At 39.1% G+C, this 18316-nt stretch overlaps 1 protein-coding gene across 4 annotated transcripts in view; it reads right to left on the bottom strand.

Annotated features, from left to right (window-relative positions):
- Positions 1–18316, bottom strand: part of LOC113030347 (actin-binding LIM protein 3-like) — a 59324-nt gene that overhangs the window by 8451 nt on the left and 32557 nt on the right. For 3 of the 4 annotated variants that reach the window (XM_080307191.1, XM_080307190.1, XM_080307192.1), the window contains 10 exons: positions 18133–18191; positions 16360–16440; positions 15636–15797; positions 15494–15523; positions 14749–14860; positions 14406–14507; positions 8936–8986; positions 4116–4253; positions 3900–3964; positions 3454–3595 (listed from right to left, as the gene is read on the bottom strand). In XM_080307191.1, coding sequence (XP_080163317.1) covers positions 3454–3595; positions 3900–3964; positions 4116–4253; positions 8936–8986; positions 14406–14507; positions 14749–14860; positions 15494–15523; positions 15636–15797; positions 16360–16440; positions 18133–18191 — 942 coding nt within the window. The remainder of the gene's footprint in view (positions 1–3453; positions 3596–3899; positions 3965–4115; positions 4254–8935; positions 8987–14405; positions 14508–14748; positions 14861–15493; positions 15524–15635; positions 15798–16359; positions 16441–18132; positions 18192–18316) is intronic. The other variant, XM_080307193.1, reaches the window with a different exon arrangement.

Raw genomic sequence — 18316 nt, 5'->3', positions numbered from 1 at the left:
GACATCCTACTAAACACACGTAAGAATCCAGGCATTCTGTTGTATATATCTTAAAATACTGAAATTGTTATAGTAATTAGGATATCTACCAAATGAAGAGGACTCCATGTTAATCATAATGCAATGAATTTGAACATTTTAAAAAATAAAACCCATGAAAAATGCATTATATGCACAGTGTGTGAGAACAAAGGCATAGCTGAAGTTAATATTGGGATATTCATTCTCGTCTTTAAAAAGCATTGGCAATCAGCAGATGTTCTTCATCCTGATCCATTAAACTGACTAAAGCTGCAACAATGCTGCTGTCCTTTGTGGACCATGTTGGTCTTTTCGTTTAGTGTGCGCATAAACATGCATATCAGTTGCTGGGACAACATGAACAGATGTCACACTCTGTTAAGTAGGGTTAATAAATCTACCACATAGTAAAAGTATTAGTTTTCAGTGGCGAGGGTATACATATTTAAAAAAGCCAGTTGTTTTGGGAGATGTCTATAAAACATCAGCTGTGTGAGAAAATGTCCCTAAGAAGATCTGCATGCAGGATTAATCACTACCAAGACCTATACATCGTGGCTCAAGAGTTGGGAGTTCGTCTTGTAATCGGAAGGTTGCCGGTTCGAGCCCTGGCTTGGACAGTCTCGGTCGTTGTGTCCTTGGGCAAGACACTTCACCCGTTGCCTACTGGTGGTGGTCAGAGGGCCCGGTGGCGCCAGTGTCCGGCAGCCTCGCCTCTGTCAGTGCGCCCCAGGGTGGCTGTGGCTACAATGTAGCTTGCCATCACCAGTGTGTGAATGTGTGTGTGAATGGGTGGATGACTGGATGTGTAAAGCGCTTTGGGGTCCTTAGGGACTAGTAAGGCGCTATATAAATACAGGCCATTTACCATTTACCATCATTTAAAATATGAAGCACTATGTGCATAGGCATGCAGCACGTTAGATATTTATATGCTTATGGCACGTACCCACTGCACTTATTTTGCAGTTATTTTTTCTCAAACATAGATAAACAAACAAACAAATAAAAGAAAAAGTTCTTTCCCTTTTTTCCATTTTATTATAATGACTTACTAGCAAAGCTTGCTACTGACTGTTTCTGTCACTATGGTGAAATAATTACAGTGAGATTTTCTTAGTTTCGCATGATCGCGTGCTAGCAATTGCTAATTACAAAGCAAAACTACAGCTGAGGATCTTGTAAAAACATCTTTAAGTCTTTAACTGAACAAATAATCAAAGATAATAATGATTTATTATAAAAAAATAAAAATAAATCAAAAGCACCTTGCGCTTTTACGGCTAGTTTTCTACTAATTTAAATGCAGCTGCTTCTCTAGTATTAGTGCTAAACTTAAGACAGCTGCATCACTGCTGAATATTAATTATTGATCCTGTACACACTTAAGTACATTTGAATGATTATGCAATCACTTAACAATCTACAATCAATGACTCTGAAGGCTGAATCAGAATAAAACAAAACAACTGCAATGCTCAGTTGTTAAGCTTTGACCTGATGACTTAAGGTCATCTCTGAGAATGATATAAATGTGTTTACCAGCTGTCATCCTCTGGTGAACATGAAATGTGAAATTGTCATGGCCATACCACCATGCTGAGATATATTAGACCGAAGTGATTGACTAACTAACTGATGGACAGATACTGCCATCCTTAGGGTCACGCTGCTAGCGTGGATAAAAATGGTCCGAATCAATTCAGTGAGAGGAAGTCACCAAGCATGTCAGTCAGTTTGTAGCAGTACATTCCATTTCTGAAAAATGGTGAACATCCCATTTTGGAATTAGCTTCCTCTGAAGAACAGATGAGTGCGCCTGTCAGGATTTTCTAATCAGTGTAATAACAGCAAGCACCATAAACCCATAGTGATTACACAGCACTGAGCACCCACATTATTCATACCTCTCTCTCTCTCCGTGACCTCCCTGTGGACAGAGCTCATTTCCCTCTTTTTCCACCGCTCTCTGACCCTGATTTACTTCTAAGGCTTCATGTCGTACATCTTCTCTCAACAGCTCCAAATTGCCTTAGCTTCTGATTCTCTCTCTCACCCTTATATCTATACACTTTCTATAGTGTTCACTCTTTGTTCCGCTTTAACAGGCTTCCTTTTATTCCTGCTGGACCCCCAGCACAACACAACACAACGCACGCTTTCTTTGCCTTTCTCCAAATCTCTCCATCTTTGTCTCGCGTTATCTGCTGAACACAATGAGGAATGGGATCAATTAAAGAGTTAACACAGAAGCGGGAAAACCCCACCTGCTCAGGCTCGGTCAGCAAACAGTACAACACCCAACACTGTTCCAGCTATAAAGGAAACTACATTTATTTCCTAACATCTAACCTTCAGTCACTGCATCCTAATCAGAATTAGCCCAAACCAAAACTAATGTTGTTTTAGCTACTAAAGCCTCAAACCTTTTAAACATTAAATAAATAAATAAAATACTTCAGGGACTGGGAATATATCCATAAGCCATGCAAACTTAACATCATTAACCTTTCACCAGAAGAGAGACAGAAAGGACGTAGCCAGGCTAGCTACTATTTGAAGCTAAAATTCTTTATGAACACCAGCATGCTAACATGGTCACACTGATAATGCTAACATGCAAACGTTTAATATTTTATTACTATATAAATCATATGGGAAACAGAAGATAAAACAATGGAGTCCAGTAAATACTGAGATACTTTAGAGAGATGGTTTATCCCGTAGACAGGGAGATATTTTTCCAATATTTGGAACAAATGAGGGAACAACCAATAGACAGACTTTCGCTACTTAACCAGATAAAAGGGGTGTTTGTAGCATTGCCATAAAAACAGTCTGTTGTGGCTCCTTTTCCTGTCTTTTTAAGTAAGCTTTCTTCTCATTAGCTGTCCCGCAAAAACAAACCGTTTGAACAACGGATGACTTAGGCTGCGCTGCTCACAGTCCTGTGTGCCTGAGATGACCATATAAGGGATATTTGCTCTCAGTGATGTCATATGAAAATACGAGTATAAAAAACTGTGCATTTAGAGCCATCTGAAGCCTGTGTTGACCTCATTATTTCAAACTTTAGCCACGTTTAATGTGAGCATTCACCAGTGTAACAGTATTTATATATATACACCATAAAATAAGAAAAAAGCAGAATACATCCACTTGAATATTTCTGCTTTACTCCAGCTAATCAACTTATAGCCATGGCACCACCTCTTAAAATCATCAGACTTAGTTTGTTTTTTCTATAATGAATTACAATATAGACTTTTACTAATATATCTGCAAAAAATCCCACATCAAATTCATCATACTAAAGACAAGATTACGAGCCTAACCTACTGTCATGTGACAATGCATGGTAAATAAAGTTGATCAGCTTACTGGCATATTCAAGATGTAAATAAACACATGTACACACACACACACACTTACAGCCATTAAGGGAGCTGTATCCCAGATTGCTCAGCGCCTCCTTGCTGCTACAGCGGGAGCTGTGTCTGCTACCCCACTGGTCATTGTCGTGACAACCTGCTCGTGCCTTCATCTCCTCCTTCAGGATCAATCTGCCAATTCCCTGCATGGAGTGAAGGAAAGTAGAGCAGAGGGGAGGAACAAAGAGAGATGGGAAAACAAGGTGGAACAAAAGGACAGATAGATGGAGTAATAAGAGTTGATTGAGTGGGATGGGTGCATGAGTTGACAGATGGTGATGGAATAATGCAGGATAAAGGATGTGAGGACAGAAGAAGAGAGGAGTACAGGGGCATCACTTTGTATCATGTCAAGTGAGGCTGGAAAGAAGCATTTAATTAACTGGCTCATTAAATATTAACCCTCACTTAAAATATAACAGGAAGAAGCAACAGATGTATTTTTACCCTGTTTATATTATGATTCAGTCCATCCTCCTCTCCTCCAGATGAAAACCTCCTCACCCTGGAGACTAGACAGAGAGATGGAGGAAATGAAAGGTAACAGGGAGCAAGTGAGAAGACTGAAAAAGTGAACATCAAAGTGAAAAAACTGTCACTTGGCTCTCTGGGTTCAGTTTGTGTATAGCAGTAAAACATGCTGTTAAGTAGAAGGTGCTTTACCTTTTGGAGAGCCAGTATATGGGTAGTAGTTGGAGTTCGGGTGATAAATGCTGTTACAGTTTGAGGTGGAAAGGCGATTTGAATTGGTGAGATTGTCATTGGTCCTACTCTTATTGGCTGTTGGAGAGGCTGATATTTCTGACAGGAAGATAATTAGAGAAGCTGTTGAGGGTATTTTTTAAAATTTATTGTTAAAGACACACTTTGAACATTTGATTTGTGACAGAAAATCTTTTTGTCCTAGGATCTTGTGCTGAATTTCATGCTAGAAATAACAACAAAACAACCAGAAGTGAAACGTCTATATGGGTAGAAAGCCTTAAAGATGTTCTTGTTTAATGAAAGTGTCTTTTTCCCCCCCTCCCATTGTTGGCTTTAAAATGATTTTCTGACCAACGTGTTTGCTGATGCGTGAGTGCAAGAGAAACAAGACAGATGAAGTAGTGCATATATTTACAGAGAGGGGAGAGAGCACAGTATGTGAGAGGAAAGGAGGAGAAGAGGGGAGACGCATCAAAAACAGGGGAATGGAAAATCGAAAAGAGGTCAGAGACAATGGGAGGGGGTGTGATACAAAACTTCAAGCAGGCGATAATGCTGACTCTGAATAAAAAATATGAACAGAATGAAACACTTTAAGGTATTATACAAGTGTGTAAAGTTTCTGTTAGGGCTGAAATCTCACAAGAAGTAATTAAGAAAAATGCCAGCAAACAGAAAAACACTGTAAAAGCACACAAACCACAATGGAAACAGGAAATCACAAAACACAATGGAGTGTTTTTGGAAGCACAGCTGCACACGTGACAGAAACTAAACCACAAATGACTGTAGAAAAGATGTGAAAAAGACACACGCATGGTGTTTTTTTTTAATCAGATGATTCATATAACACTGTAGATTCATGTTTGCTATTAACTGCTAGTTTGTCACTTCTGCAGCTGGTCCATCACACTGTTGTTTCCCCAAACGGCCCTTGTCTTTTGTGTGCTTTTTGAGCATTTTTCTATTTGCTGGTGTTTTCTTAAGACGCAGTGCATTTGTACCTTCAGGGCCACTGTAAACTAATCATGTGTATACATGAATGGCATTTTTCTTCTTTGAAGGACAAATAAAATCCATCTGTTTGTGCGTATTTGTTATCATTTTTGTATTGTGATGTTTTTTGTTTTTTTTTATTTAATTTGAGTATTCATTTAACTTAAGCATTTGATCAAGTGCAATATGGCTCCACCTCACCCCCATTTTTAGTATCATTTTACATCTAAAACTGATGCTACCTTTCAGATGCACCAAAACAGATGCAATGTATTTTTGGCCTGACTTAGATCATTTGATACAGCTGGAGCTGCTAAAACATTTTATTTGTGATTCCTTCTGTGGTATATCTAGATGTGGTAGATGACATGTGAGGAAATAGATGAAATAGTGTTATTGCATAGTGTTATAGGCAGACGTGCAGCCACATCTGCCTATAACACATTATGGTATCAATGTATCGTATATACACCTGATTATGGTATTTTGCCTTAATATGAAATCTGCTCTATACATGATTAATGGTGTAAATGTAAATCCACATCCACACAGCCCAGTTTGCAGACTGCCCAACAGGAGAGAGAGAGGCTTGTCAGCACTTTGTGGCGCAATGTAAATCATGCAGAGGTCTTTCAGAAGAACTGTAACTCTGTTGGACCTGCCATGTGAGCACAGATAGATCATCTAGACACTATTTGGCACTGCTTCTCTCAGTTCCACCAGCGGAATCTGTAATCACAGGTTTGATGTGGCTGTATCAAAACTGCGATCAAACTTTACATCCACCTCAAGTTTGCATACCTTTATAGTTGAGCCAAGTAACCTTAAAGCAACTTTATCAACATGATGTATGGGGAATGCTACTGTCATAATTAGGAATGCACCAATCCATCAGCTCTGACTGTGATTTAGTATGTGCATTTTTCCAAAAGTCTCATGAGGTAGCATTTGGCTAGAACACTAAAAAACTGAGCAGGCTAGTCAGTGTGACTGGGTGATACAAGATTCAGTCATATTAAGGTCAATCTGGGAACTCACTGAATGGTCTTCTGACTTATGAGATATTTGGTCATACAGAGAAAGGGGCTGGCAGAAATCAACCTACATAGAAGCTACGGAGAGGCATTTGCATTCAGTTCTCCAAACAGTCAACAGCTCATATCTTAAAATTGATGCGGTTATGTTCCATACATACATACATACATACATACTGCCATACCATACTCCTTCCATTTCTGAATGATCGCTTGAACAGTGCTCTGTGGGATGTTCAAGGCTTGGGAAATCTTTTTGTAGCCTAAGCCTGCTTTGAATTTCTCACTAACTTTATCCCTGACCTGTCTGGTGTGTTCTTTGGACTTCATGGTGTTGTTGCTCCCAATATTCTCTTAGACAACCTCTGAGGCGTCACAGAGCAGCTGTATTTGTACTGACATTAGATTACACACAGGTGCACTCTATTTAGTCATTAGCACTCATCAGGCAATGTCTATGGACAACTGACTGCACTCAGACCAAAGGGGGCTGAATAATTACGCACACCCCAATTTGCAGTTATTTATTTGTAAAAAATGTTTGGAATCATGTATGATTTTCGTTCCACTTCTCACGTGTACACCGCTTTGTGTTGGTCTTTCACGTGGAATTCCAATAAAATTGATTCATGTTTGTGGCTGTAATGTGACAAAATGTGGAAAAGTTCAAGGGGGGCCGAATACTTTTACAAGCCACTGTAGATTATGTTCACCTGTGTCTCATTTCCCTCAGCTGTGTTCACTTCAGCTAATCCCCCCCCCCCCCCCTTGTGTATATATAATGGCATCTTTCTGTCAGTCCTTGTACAGTGTCTGTTATTGTGTCTTCTGTGCCTAAATTGTTGGATTCCTGTATAGTCCTTAATATTTATAGTTTGTACTTTTCAACCTATTTAAGTAAAGGTGTGTTTTCAATTTATGCTGCTGCCTTAAGAGTCTCCATATGAGTCCTCCTCCAACAGATACATGACAGCAAAACTGAGAAGCACAGACAATGGCTGCAGTGGTGGTGTAACAGATTGGCTATTTTTACTGTTTTTAATATTTTTAGTTTCTCCAGCCTCATCTGTTCTTCTGCCTCTGGCATCATATTTAATCTTTACTCTGTATTATTTGTCTCCTGGTCACTTCTTTTTGATATGAAGTGAAGGTTAGTTTCTCATGTCTCTTTTTATGGATAATAATCAAGTAGTCCTAAAATTGACTCCTCCTTCCTTTTACCTGATTTTGATGGAAAACATCAAGGAAAGGTGTCCAGAAGAACTTATAAGGAAACAGGAAAAGGAAAGCTTTTTACTCAGAGAATCTGAATGCACATATTTGTAAATGGTGTACCATGTTAAAACTACAATGTCCCATAGCTGGACTAAATTACTAAATTACAAGAAGAACTAGTAAAAAAGGCTGAAATTCTATAAAATTAAATGAATCTTATTTTATTGTTTTTTTCCTGCCTAACCAATGATGCAGTAACTCTTATCCTACCTACTGTTGAAATTTTCTGTGACCGAAGTAAAATTCCCTCCATCAACAACTTAGGCTGGAGCCTTTCCCAGCTAGCCCCGAGTAAAAATGTATATCATATGATGATGATCAATCTAAAGGGTGGCAATACAACCACAGACATGACTCATGTATATCTTAAACACACTTTGATATAGTTCATATAAGTGAAATTAGTGATTGAATTGACTCAAAAATGAGAAACACACACTTAGTGTTAACATTTATGTGACCAAAATCACCATCAGTTTGGTTTAGGCCTAAATCACAGTCATTGTTTTGGTGAACAGTTGGATGGTTTGTTGCACGTAATAAAGGAAGGGTCTTTTCTTAGCAGGTGGAGAATTTGATTTGTTATTATGGCTGCCATACAGATACTTCCGGGTCACTTCTATTTGTTAGAAACCTTCCTAAGCAACATTAACTGCACAACCACACCTCTAATTTTATTTCATGGTCTTTTTCTCTGCTGTGACTATCTGCCAAATTATTGCTTTCACCTGTGCCTTGTTCCCACCTGTGCTTCACCTCCAGTCACCCCTCTGTGTGTGTGTGTGTGTGTGTGTGTGTGTGTGTGTGTGCGTGGTCCCGTATTGTCCCCTTTGTCAGTTTGTCGGTTTACCCCAAGAGGTGCTTTGCTTTGTGTCTGCCATCTTGCTTTATGTTGGGTTCATTTCTTGTAGTTTTATCATTTTTCACTATGAAATTGCATTTTAAACATGTATTTCTTAGGCTTTTCATAGACCGTTTACCCCATTCCAACCAAAGCCTACTTAACAGGGACAAGTGATCAGTACCCAAAGGCCATCAACCTTTCTAGTTTCAGAAGGTGAAACTTATCTAGTGGACAACTGACAAGAGCTGAAAAATTGGGGAACAAAATTAGAGTTAATTCACACCATAAACTTTTTAACTGAACGGGATGGGTCAAACTGCAGCTACTTTAAGGCTGTGTAAGGGTCCAGAAGAAATTCTTTCATTTATTCTGAGTGTTTCCATGTTGAGAAAATCCTAAGAAGACTGAATCTAATCAGAGGTAGCAGATTACAGACAACAAAGAAGTGTGTCCATAAATCTATACTGCAGCTTTAACTCAGATCTTTTCTGTAACTGGTTCTTTAAATCAGACACACAGAACTATCACACTAAGACTATGCTACAATGAACACAAGAATCAACTAACTGGACAGATACACAGCCCCAAAAAAGGTTTTGAAATCACAAAAATTTGACCAATTAACCAACCTTGTCTCTTGTAGATGGGTGGTTTTCTATAGATGTTAGTTTCTTCAGAAGCTGAGAACAAAAGAGAGTCAGTTGGTGAGAAAAAGCAAAATAAACATTCAGAGAAGAGGAGAACTTTGACCTTTAACTAATTCTTTAATAAACCAATTTCTTTGTACAATTAGACAGATACTTTATTGATCCCACAAAGGAAAGCTACTGTACATATTTACAACCCCAACCTGTACATAGTGTGGCTACAACACATAAATATGTTCAGAAAGTGAGATCAAGTGATCCACAAGTTACTCTGCAGAGGACATTTCTATCACTCCAAAATCGATACAATCATCCACATGAACTCTATTCAGAGAAAAGCAACCACCGGACTCTGCCCACCTTCACGCAGAGGTGACAACAGAAATGCACATCTGAGCCAGTGATATCCTCCCAAGAAAAAGTTAGCCAGTCCTATTTGTATTTCCTTTAAAAGTGTACTTGAAGGTTCAACAACAGTCAAGTGGCAACAAAATAATTCACAACCAAATACCTCATCCTATAGTCAAACTGTTGCTAGATGGTTTGGGCAATGATTTTTCTCCTCAGAACCCTGTCAGTTTCTTTTCAGAATATAATTTTTCCAAAAACACAATTTTTTTTCATCCCTTTCTGCTCCAGTGCATCCTAGATGGAAGTGCCAGCTGCCATTTACATCTCGAGCCTTCTTCAACCAGTTAACTCTTGGAAAGGGTGTGCTCACATATTTTAGTGGGGTTTTATGCGATCATGTGCAGAATTGTTATGACGAGTAATCAACACAGCTGCATCATCAGCATAAGCAGGCACATTAGTTCATGTACGTGAAACTGCAGCAAAGGTTAAACCTGTGAGACCCCATCTAAGCTGATTTAAAAGGCAACAGCATATGGCTGACCACATAGGGGCCAACCCTGCCTAATGCCTCTTTGTACAGTGACGTAGCTGCTAAGTCCTCTTATTTTCAACAATATAGCAGTATTTGAATACAACAGCTTATCCCATGAAATAGCATCTGCAACAAAGATGATCTGCTTTTTCTTCCTCTAGACACAAAGGCCTAAATTGTCCAATAGTGCGAGTTATTGAAAGTCTGAATATAATGAATAATGGCTTCCAGACCATCCTTAAATGTATTTAAAAGATTCAGCTATTTTTATAGTTTGTACAGTGAAGTGAAGCTGGTCTCTGATTTCTTAGCAAACCCTAACATCTCTCTCTCCTTTTTTTTGTTGCCTATAGGGCTCTTCAGGGAGTCACAACTGAGCTGCTGAATGGTAGTAAAAAAAGTCTTCTCAAAGGAAAGTTCAACTTCAGTGTAGGTAATCCCTCCATCTACATGACTGGCATCCATTCAATTCAGTTCTATTTTACTTAAATAGTGCCAAATCACAAGAAGAGTCGCCTCAAGGCACGTTGTATTGTAAGGTAAAGAGTCTACAATAATACAGAAAAAAACCCAACAATCAAACAAGTGCTTGCTTTGACCAAGCACTTGGTGACAGTTTCTAGTCTTGCCCACTTAAAATGGGTTGTATGTGGCCCATGATGTAAAATGAATCTGACATCTCTGATCTATATCATTAGCAAAGATTCTAATCAAGAACCTCATTGCCTTTCATGTGAGATTTCTTTCCTGTCTCCTAGCTTTTTGCAATTCTTATTACTGATGACGATGTTGTGTTTCTTACCAACTCCCAATGTTGAAATAATGATATTAGTGATCTTTTCTTAATCTCCACTGACTTCAGAAAGACTGACAGGAGGGGTCTGCTTCTGAATGTTAATTTGCCACAGTTGGTGCTGAAGGTGTCTTCTGTAGCTGTATGGTGATCTGAAAAATCATTAGGGTGACATCATGGCCCTAATGTGCAATATTGAGTGCAGAGCTGTGAATGGCACACTTGAATTACAAAGCAAGATTTTTATTCAGGGTAAAATCAAAGTCCAAAATGTTAAAAATCCATAATGTGGCATTAACAGAAATCCAAAATAAAAAACGTAAACAAAGGAAAACAGGAGACCAAAGAAGGTGCACACAGGAAGAAAGGGAACAGGAATATACCATATGTTGTGAACACTGATGGTGGGGAACGAGGTACAGGTGAGAACATACAGGAAGTAAACCTAAAACATATGCTTTTATAACACAAACCCAAGCTCAAAACTACTGACTAGACCTCCAAATCAATGACATTTTCTTCTCACAACACTGAGGTCATTTTCCTTCACCACACTTGACAAAGGTGAAACGAAGGTAGGTCGGATACGTTTGCCTTGACAGAAATGCTGATTATCAGAACTATAGTCATCAGTAATAATTTTTTTTACAGAAGTCTAGAATTTGCTCAGATGCAGGGAGGGGAAAAATGTATTTCCACATTATGTCAACCATCATCCACCATTTTTTCATCTTTAATCTCATACAACTGAAGCTGAACCTGCTGCATCACCTGCCACAGCGACACTTCCTCCTTCAATTTTTTTTCATTAGTTGCACTATTTGTGTTGTTAGCATCACTTGCTTTTCCCCAGAGAGGGACACCATTTCTGGGGAGAACACCAGTACCTCAATGCATAGCTTTACACCAACAATTAATGAGATAATTAATTAAATTAACCTCACATTTCTTTAAAGATATCATGCAAACTGTATATAAAGGTAAAACTATACCAATCACCTTCCCGTACAAAATCCCAGTATGCAGTGCACAGAGGAGAGCGGAGGAGTTAAATATTCTGGCTTTCCTTGTTTAACCTCCCCCACCGAATTAGTTGTATACATTTACAGTCTTAAGCACGACAGAAGCTGACAGAACAGGTGATAAACTGGTACTGCAGAGGTGCTGCCTTGCATCCAGACAACCTGACTAACATGCCGAGGTTGATTAATACAGCTTCCCAGGCTTAATACAGGAAAGAAAAGCAGGCGGCACAAGAATAAAGATGAGGGTGGAGAGCAATTAAAGTTGATCCAAATTAAAAAGAAAAAACTAAGAAGAGACAAGAACAGGAAAGCGCCACAACAACATGCCACAGTAAACTATAAATGCCTTTTAGCCTTTAATACAACAATAAATAATGAAAAAAACAGAAAACCTTTCCATTCACACTGTGTGCCACAAATGCAACCAAGTTTGCAACCTTATTTGTATGCACTAAATGTGTATGCACATGACACTCTGAGACACTTTGAATAAAAGCATCCAGCAGATACATTTCGTACTCTGTTGAAAGTAAGCAGGAAATGCTGTTTCAGGGCTGGCGAGAGGAAAAAAAGCTTGAGGAAACACAAATTGAGAAATGGAGTGGGGGCAGGAAGAGGGAATGATGGAGGGAAATCAAATATGCAGCTCATATTGAGAAGAAGAGGCCTTTTATAGTGAAGGGAGCAAAGACAGAGTGAAGCATTCAGAGAGGAGAGAGGCGTTAAGTTGTTAAAGTGGAGGGTTGATGGGCTCTTAAAATAAAATTAACCGATATTTGTTGCAAGATGACAGTACTAAAGTACTCGTATGTTACACAAAAGCTGCAAATGAGAAAGACAAAATAGACAAAGAGTGCCCATTGGTCAATGAGAGAGGAGGATTAATACATTGTATGGTTGTTAAAACATCAATGAAATAAGGACAAAGGCAAAAGGATAAAAGAAAATAAAAAAAGATGAAAATGAATGAATTACAGAAAAACTTTTGTTCCTCTTTCTAGATGATGATGGATGGATCGTGCTCATTAGTAATTAATATCTCAAATTACTTTTTTGTGACTCATTTTTTAGGGGGGTAGATAAATTGGAACCAGCAAGAAGACTGTTCTTCCATCACAATAATTACTCAATATTCAAATTTACTCTTTAGTTACAGTCATGGTAAAAAGAAAGTAAATCCTGAATTTTAAGGTTTTTACTATCACGACATTATAACAAAAAAAAAAAAAAAGAACATTAACAAAAACAAAAATAGTGCTACCCCCTCAGCCTCCTAGATACAGCTATACACCTATCTGAAACTCCTATGTCACTTATCATATTCACAAACTTGGGCGTCGATGTCGCCCACCCGCCCCCTCACCCATGGATCCCCTGAAATCTGTCACCACAAATCAATAAATATATAAAATTACAGAAAAGGTCTTGTAGCTCAATTTTGATAGTAGATAGTGGAAAAAACAGTACATTTTCTGTGTTTTATTATCAATTACTTAACTACTTGTTGTAGTACTAATGGAAATGTAGGAGATATTTATTGAGAGGAAAAACTTTAAAAGTTATGAAAATACAGTTAAAAGTCCAAAAGCAATCCCCTCCTTCACAAAGGAGGAGATTCAAAGCCGTCCAGTGGACCGGATTGGAGTCTTTCCTGGGCCGATTCTGGCCCCAGGCCTTATGTTTGACACCCACGGTCTAGAGCATTCAGATGTATTAACACAATGGCAAAAAAGATAACAGAAGTGCCAGGAAAAAGCTGATTATTTCTAAATATTAATATTATACCATGGCTCAGGTTTGCAAAGGTGAATCTGGAAAACCCTCAATACCTTTGGAACAATGGCTTTTGGACAGATGAGACTAAACTGTGGGTATTTGGCTATAGTGCACATAATGCACCATGTTTGGTAAAAATCAAACACAGTATACCAACTGTCAAGCACAGTGGTAGAGGGGTGATGATTTGGGTTTGTTTTGCAGCCACTGGACCTGGGAACCTTGAACTCCTCTGACAGCTAACGCTTGAGAGAAATTTGGTCATGCACCAGGACAATAAACGAGCACAGCAGAAAATATATGAGAGGATGGTTGAAAAAGAAAAGAATCTAGGTTGCTTTGGCCAAGACAAAGTCCAGACCTCAACCTGAATAAAATGCTGTGGTGGGACTTTCAAAGAGCTGTCCATGAACAAATGCCCACAAACTTCAATGAACTGAGGCAACGCTGTCAAGCAGAGTGAGCAGAAATTCCTCTACAATGATGTGAGAGATGAATAATGTTGTATAGAAAATGTTTACTTCAATTTACTAACGGTGATTCTACAAGCGACTGAATCATGGACCGTATTTTCTCTTTCACACACAGCTTCTACATTTTGGCTCAGCTGTTGTTAGTTAGTTGCTTGTTGTCCATCTGAGGATGTATTTACCTCATTCTAACACCTGCTCAGGACCACCTTGTTTTTTATTATGTCCTCATATGTAAAACCTTAGACTTGAGACAGTGTACTTTTTTGCCATGACTATAAAGGATTTTTTTATTTCAAAAATGACAACAAAATATCAAATTATTATTTTAATCCAATTAAAACCTGTGTGCATGAATGCAGGAGAACAGCTGCTATAGCTGATATATAGTAATAACAAATGAGGTCCATCAGTGAACTGTGGATTAGTTTTGGTCTGACGTGGTGAAGTTTTGGTTAGTTAACAGGTTAGGGTCAGGGCTACATACACAGTAACGGCCTACCTGGCACATGGAAATGCTTGGGGCCTTGGAAGGTGTTGGTGGGTGTAGCACACCTGGGCTCTGGCTGACTATAATAAGGAGAACTCCTGCCACTTTCACTGCCTGCACTCAGCCCAGCCAATCACAATGAGAGAAACCAAAGCATCAATGACCCACATCCACAAACAGTAAGACAGACAGGGTATTGAAAGATACACTGACAAATAACCCGATGGATTACATGTGCATGCAAATGTGAGTTGCACCCACACAAAGACTTTCTATCCAGCTATTTTTCTCTGTGTGTGCGTGTGTGTGTGTGTGTGTGTGTGTGTGTGTGTCTTTGCTTGAGTGGGAGTATTACCAGGGACATAATAATGCAGTGGGGAGCCTCCGTGACGACTGTGTGCAGGTGAGTCGGTATAGGGGGAGCTGGAGGAACGTCTTGTTCTTAACTCCATGCCATCCAAGAGATCCTGAAAGGAAAGGCTGCTTTAGAGGCTGTCTGAGTAATGTGCTTTAATTTACTAAAGGCAGTAAAGTAGACCACAAGGTTACTTCCACAACACAGTTTTAATCATGCTGACAGCAGTTTATTAACCTACATGGTGTGTATGCTGCTAGCAGTCCTAGTGCACAAACATGTGCAGATGTAGTCTAAACACAGACAGCGAAGACTATCACGGTGCCGTTACAATGATGGCACAAATTAAAGAAATACTTGGATGGTTACTTTCCTTCATGCCAAGACTGAAACAATAATATTAGCATATAAATAGATGCGCATTAAATATGAAAGTGGTTAGGTTAGCGTAGCATGTAGACTGGAATCAGAGGAAGCATGCAGCCTGATGGGAACAAAATCCACCTACCAGCACTTCTAAAGTTTACTAATTAAGATGGTATATCTCAAGGGTACAAAATTATGTCCCAAAATATCAAACTATGTCTTTTTGTATTCAAATGTTGCCGGTGTTTGATATCACTCAACTTTACTGTTTTGAGTTCTAAAATTAAAACCGGTTACATCTATTTTCTTTTTGTATTTAATACTTTAGAGTAAGGATTACCTTCTCAACCATTACACAAAGAGGTGGGGGAGTACTTACATGAGAGTATGGTGATAAGGAGCCCAATGACTGGATATGAGGAGAAATAAAAGATATTTGTTACTGTTCATTATTCTTAATACCTTATGGTCAATTTATTTTTACCGGAAGAAATTCAAATAGTGAGTTTGTGTGTGACTACCTGCCTACGGTTGCATCTCTCCAAAGTGTCATCTGAGAGGTGCGTCTGTGCATGGTCGGCCTGATAAGGAATAATGTCGGGCCGCTGAATGTCATATATGGCTTTAACCCTGGGAAGTGCTGCCACCTGCTTATATTCCAAAACATCCCCATCACCCTTAGCCTGTTAGAGAGAGACAGGTAGACAGGGATACACATTAAATGAAGACCAAACCATAAGTAGAAGACTGGCTGTAAACAGCCAATCTCGATCACCAACAGAAGAGGCACCCAAATTCTTGCATAGAAAATCACACATATGGTAGCATACAGGAAGGGAAATGAGGCAATGGTAAACATTCAGGTGAGCAGGTTAAACTGAAATCTTTGATGGGCCAGTAAAAATTTAAACATGACATTAAACGATCTAAGATAGAGCTAAAAAGTGTGCACTGTAAGACAATAACTCTGGATAGGAAACTAAAGGGCTTAAGATAAAAGCCTGCTTATTATAAAAGGCATATTAAGGCTTTAGTAGTCTGGCAATTTGCTTTTAGTAGGCATACAGTAAGGCAGGGAGAGGCAACAGACAGACAAGAAGTCTGCTGAGAGACTGATAGCACAGACCGCCTGAGCTTTAAGGGTCTCTTTTGTGCTTCTGTCTATGCTGGTTATGTTTGAGTGACAGATGTGACTGTGACAGCTGAGGGCGCAACCATGGCGTAGCCATGGTGACGGTTACTCACACAGATGAGCCGGTGAGGAGAGCCAAGGAGAGGAGAGGAGCCTGGAGGAGAAATGGATGCTGTCTCGGAGGTACGTCTCAGCTGGTGGGACAAATGTCAGTGAGAGCAAGAAGGTGAATAAAGTTAGCTTAAATACAACAGTGAGCGCAGAAAAGTACTTTAATTTAATGCATTACTCAAAAAAGTGAACCTGGAGCAGTAACTCAAATAATCACTCGTTACAGCCAAGGTATCCAGAAGATCATCTCTGAAAGCACATCACCTCAAACCTTGAGTTGGTTACCCAGTACCACCAGTACCTCCAGTACCACAGGAAACTGAGGCTATAATTTACATCGGCTCACCAAAACTGGGCGGCAGACAATTGGAAAACGGTCACCTGGTAATAAGCCTTGAATTCTGCTCAAGCATTTGAACGGCAGGGTGAGAATTTGGTGTAAACAACATGAAAGCCTGGATCCATCCTGCCTTGTATCAACACTTAAAGTGGTATAATGATGGTGGTATGATGGTCTATGGGACACACTCTGGACTCCATCCTTACTACTCAGCATCAAGCCTCAGTGTGCTCATCTTCTAATAGCTGTAAGTTAACGCACCAAGTCACACCAAGCTAAAACCACCCCAAAAAGGGTTTCTGGAACATTACAATGAGTCCAGATGGCCTCCACAGTCACCAGATCAACATCCAATAGATGTGGTAGAACAGGAGATTCACAGCATGCAGGTGCAGCTGCAAAATCATGCATCAACCGTGTGATATTAAATGTCAATATAGACCAAATTAAAAATAAATAAGTAAACTAAAATACTTTATCTAGCCTCTCACTTAAAAAATTGTGTTTTGTTAATGCTGCTTTTTTGTTTGTAATATAAAGCAAGTGGATGGAGCTTCTCTGCTCACAGCCAGAACTGTGTAATATTATAGATATCAAATCTGTTTGACTTCATACAAAGACTTAAAAAGGCGGATACCTGACTTTTTCTTCAGTATTAATCTTTCAGGATAGAGAACCACTTTGTACTGAATATTATAGCTGCAAACTAACACTTCTGTACCTGTTATGTTTTTACTGTGACAGCATTATTAAGCCAACTCTTAATCATGTAAGTGTTCTTGTAAATGTTCCTCTATGTGCTGGAATAGCTGAATCTCACTTTTTTTCTTGACGTGTTCACTTCCCGGTTGAGCTGAGCAATCATTTGACAACAAATGTTAATTTCCTGCTTTTAACATTCATATTCCCTGTGTGTGTGTGTGTGTGTGTGTGTGTGTGTGTGTGTGTGTAGGTGTGTGTATGTGTTTTGTAAAGTTACAACTTCCTTTTCTGCCATGGTGTGATGATTATTATTTGCATGTTCATGATAACACCAGGCTCTGGCAAGAGCTGTCAAAGTGCAGGTCTGCAGCTCTACTTTCGATGAAATGCTTTGAAAAAATACAATAAGACTTTATGCTGTGTTTGGACAATTTCTGTTAAATAAAGCTACAACAATAGTATGAACAATCTGGTGACGAACTATATATTACAATGAAATCTTTTATAAATGAACAGCAAAATAAAGTCTATTTATCCAAATTTTTATATATAAAACTAAATTCGCTGAGGGCAGATTTGAGCACATTTCTTACAATGCTAAGAGCGACATACCTGCTTTTAAAACAACAGTGAGACATTTCAGACACAGCATGAAAGAGAGAACCACTGAGAGGACAAAAAGAGAAACAGAGAGGAAGAGCAGGGGGTTGCAGGTATTTTGAGTAACACTCACCCTCAGTTTCCTCTCCAGCCGAGCTGCTTCTTTACACATGGGGTGCCAAACCTCTGAACCTGCACATACACACATGGGATTTTATCTCAGTTTACTTTGTTTATTGCGTGTGGGCAGCAGCCATACAGTTTTATGGGATCCTATGAAGAGCAGATCAGCTTTTCTCAAGTGCATCAACATCAAT

This window comes from Astatotilapia calliptera, chromosome 10, assembly GCF_964374335.1.
Source record: "Astatotilapia calliptera chromosome 10, fAstCal68.1, whole genome shotgun sequence".
Taxonomy (NCBI): domain Eukaryota; kingdom Metazoa; phylum Chordata; class Actinopteri; order Cichliformes; family Cichlidae; genus Astatotilapia; species Astatotilapia calliptera.
This window is presented reverse-complemented; position numbering and strand designations above follow the sequence as displayed.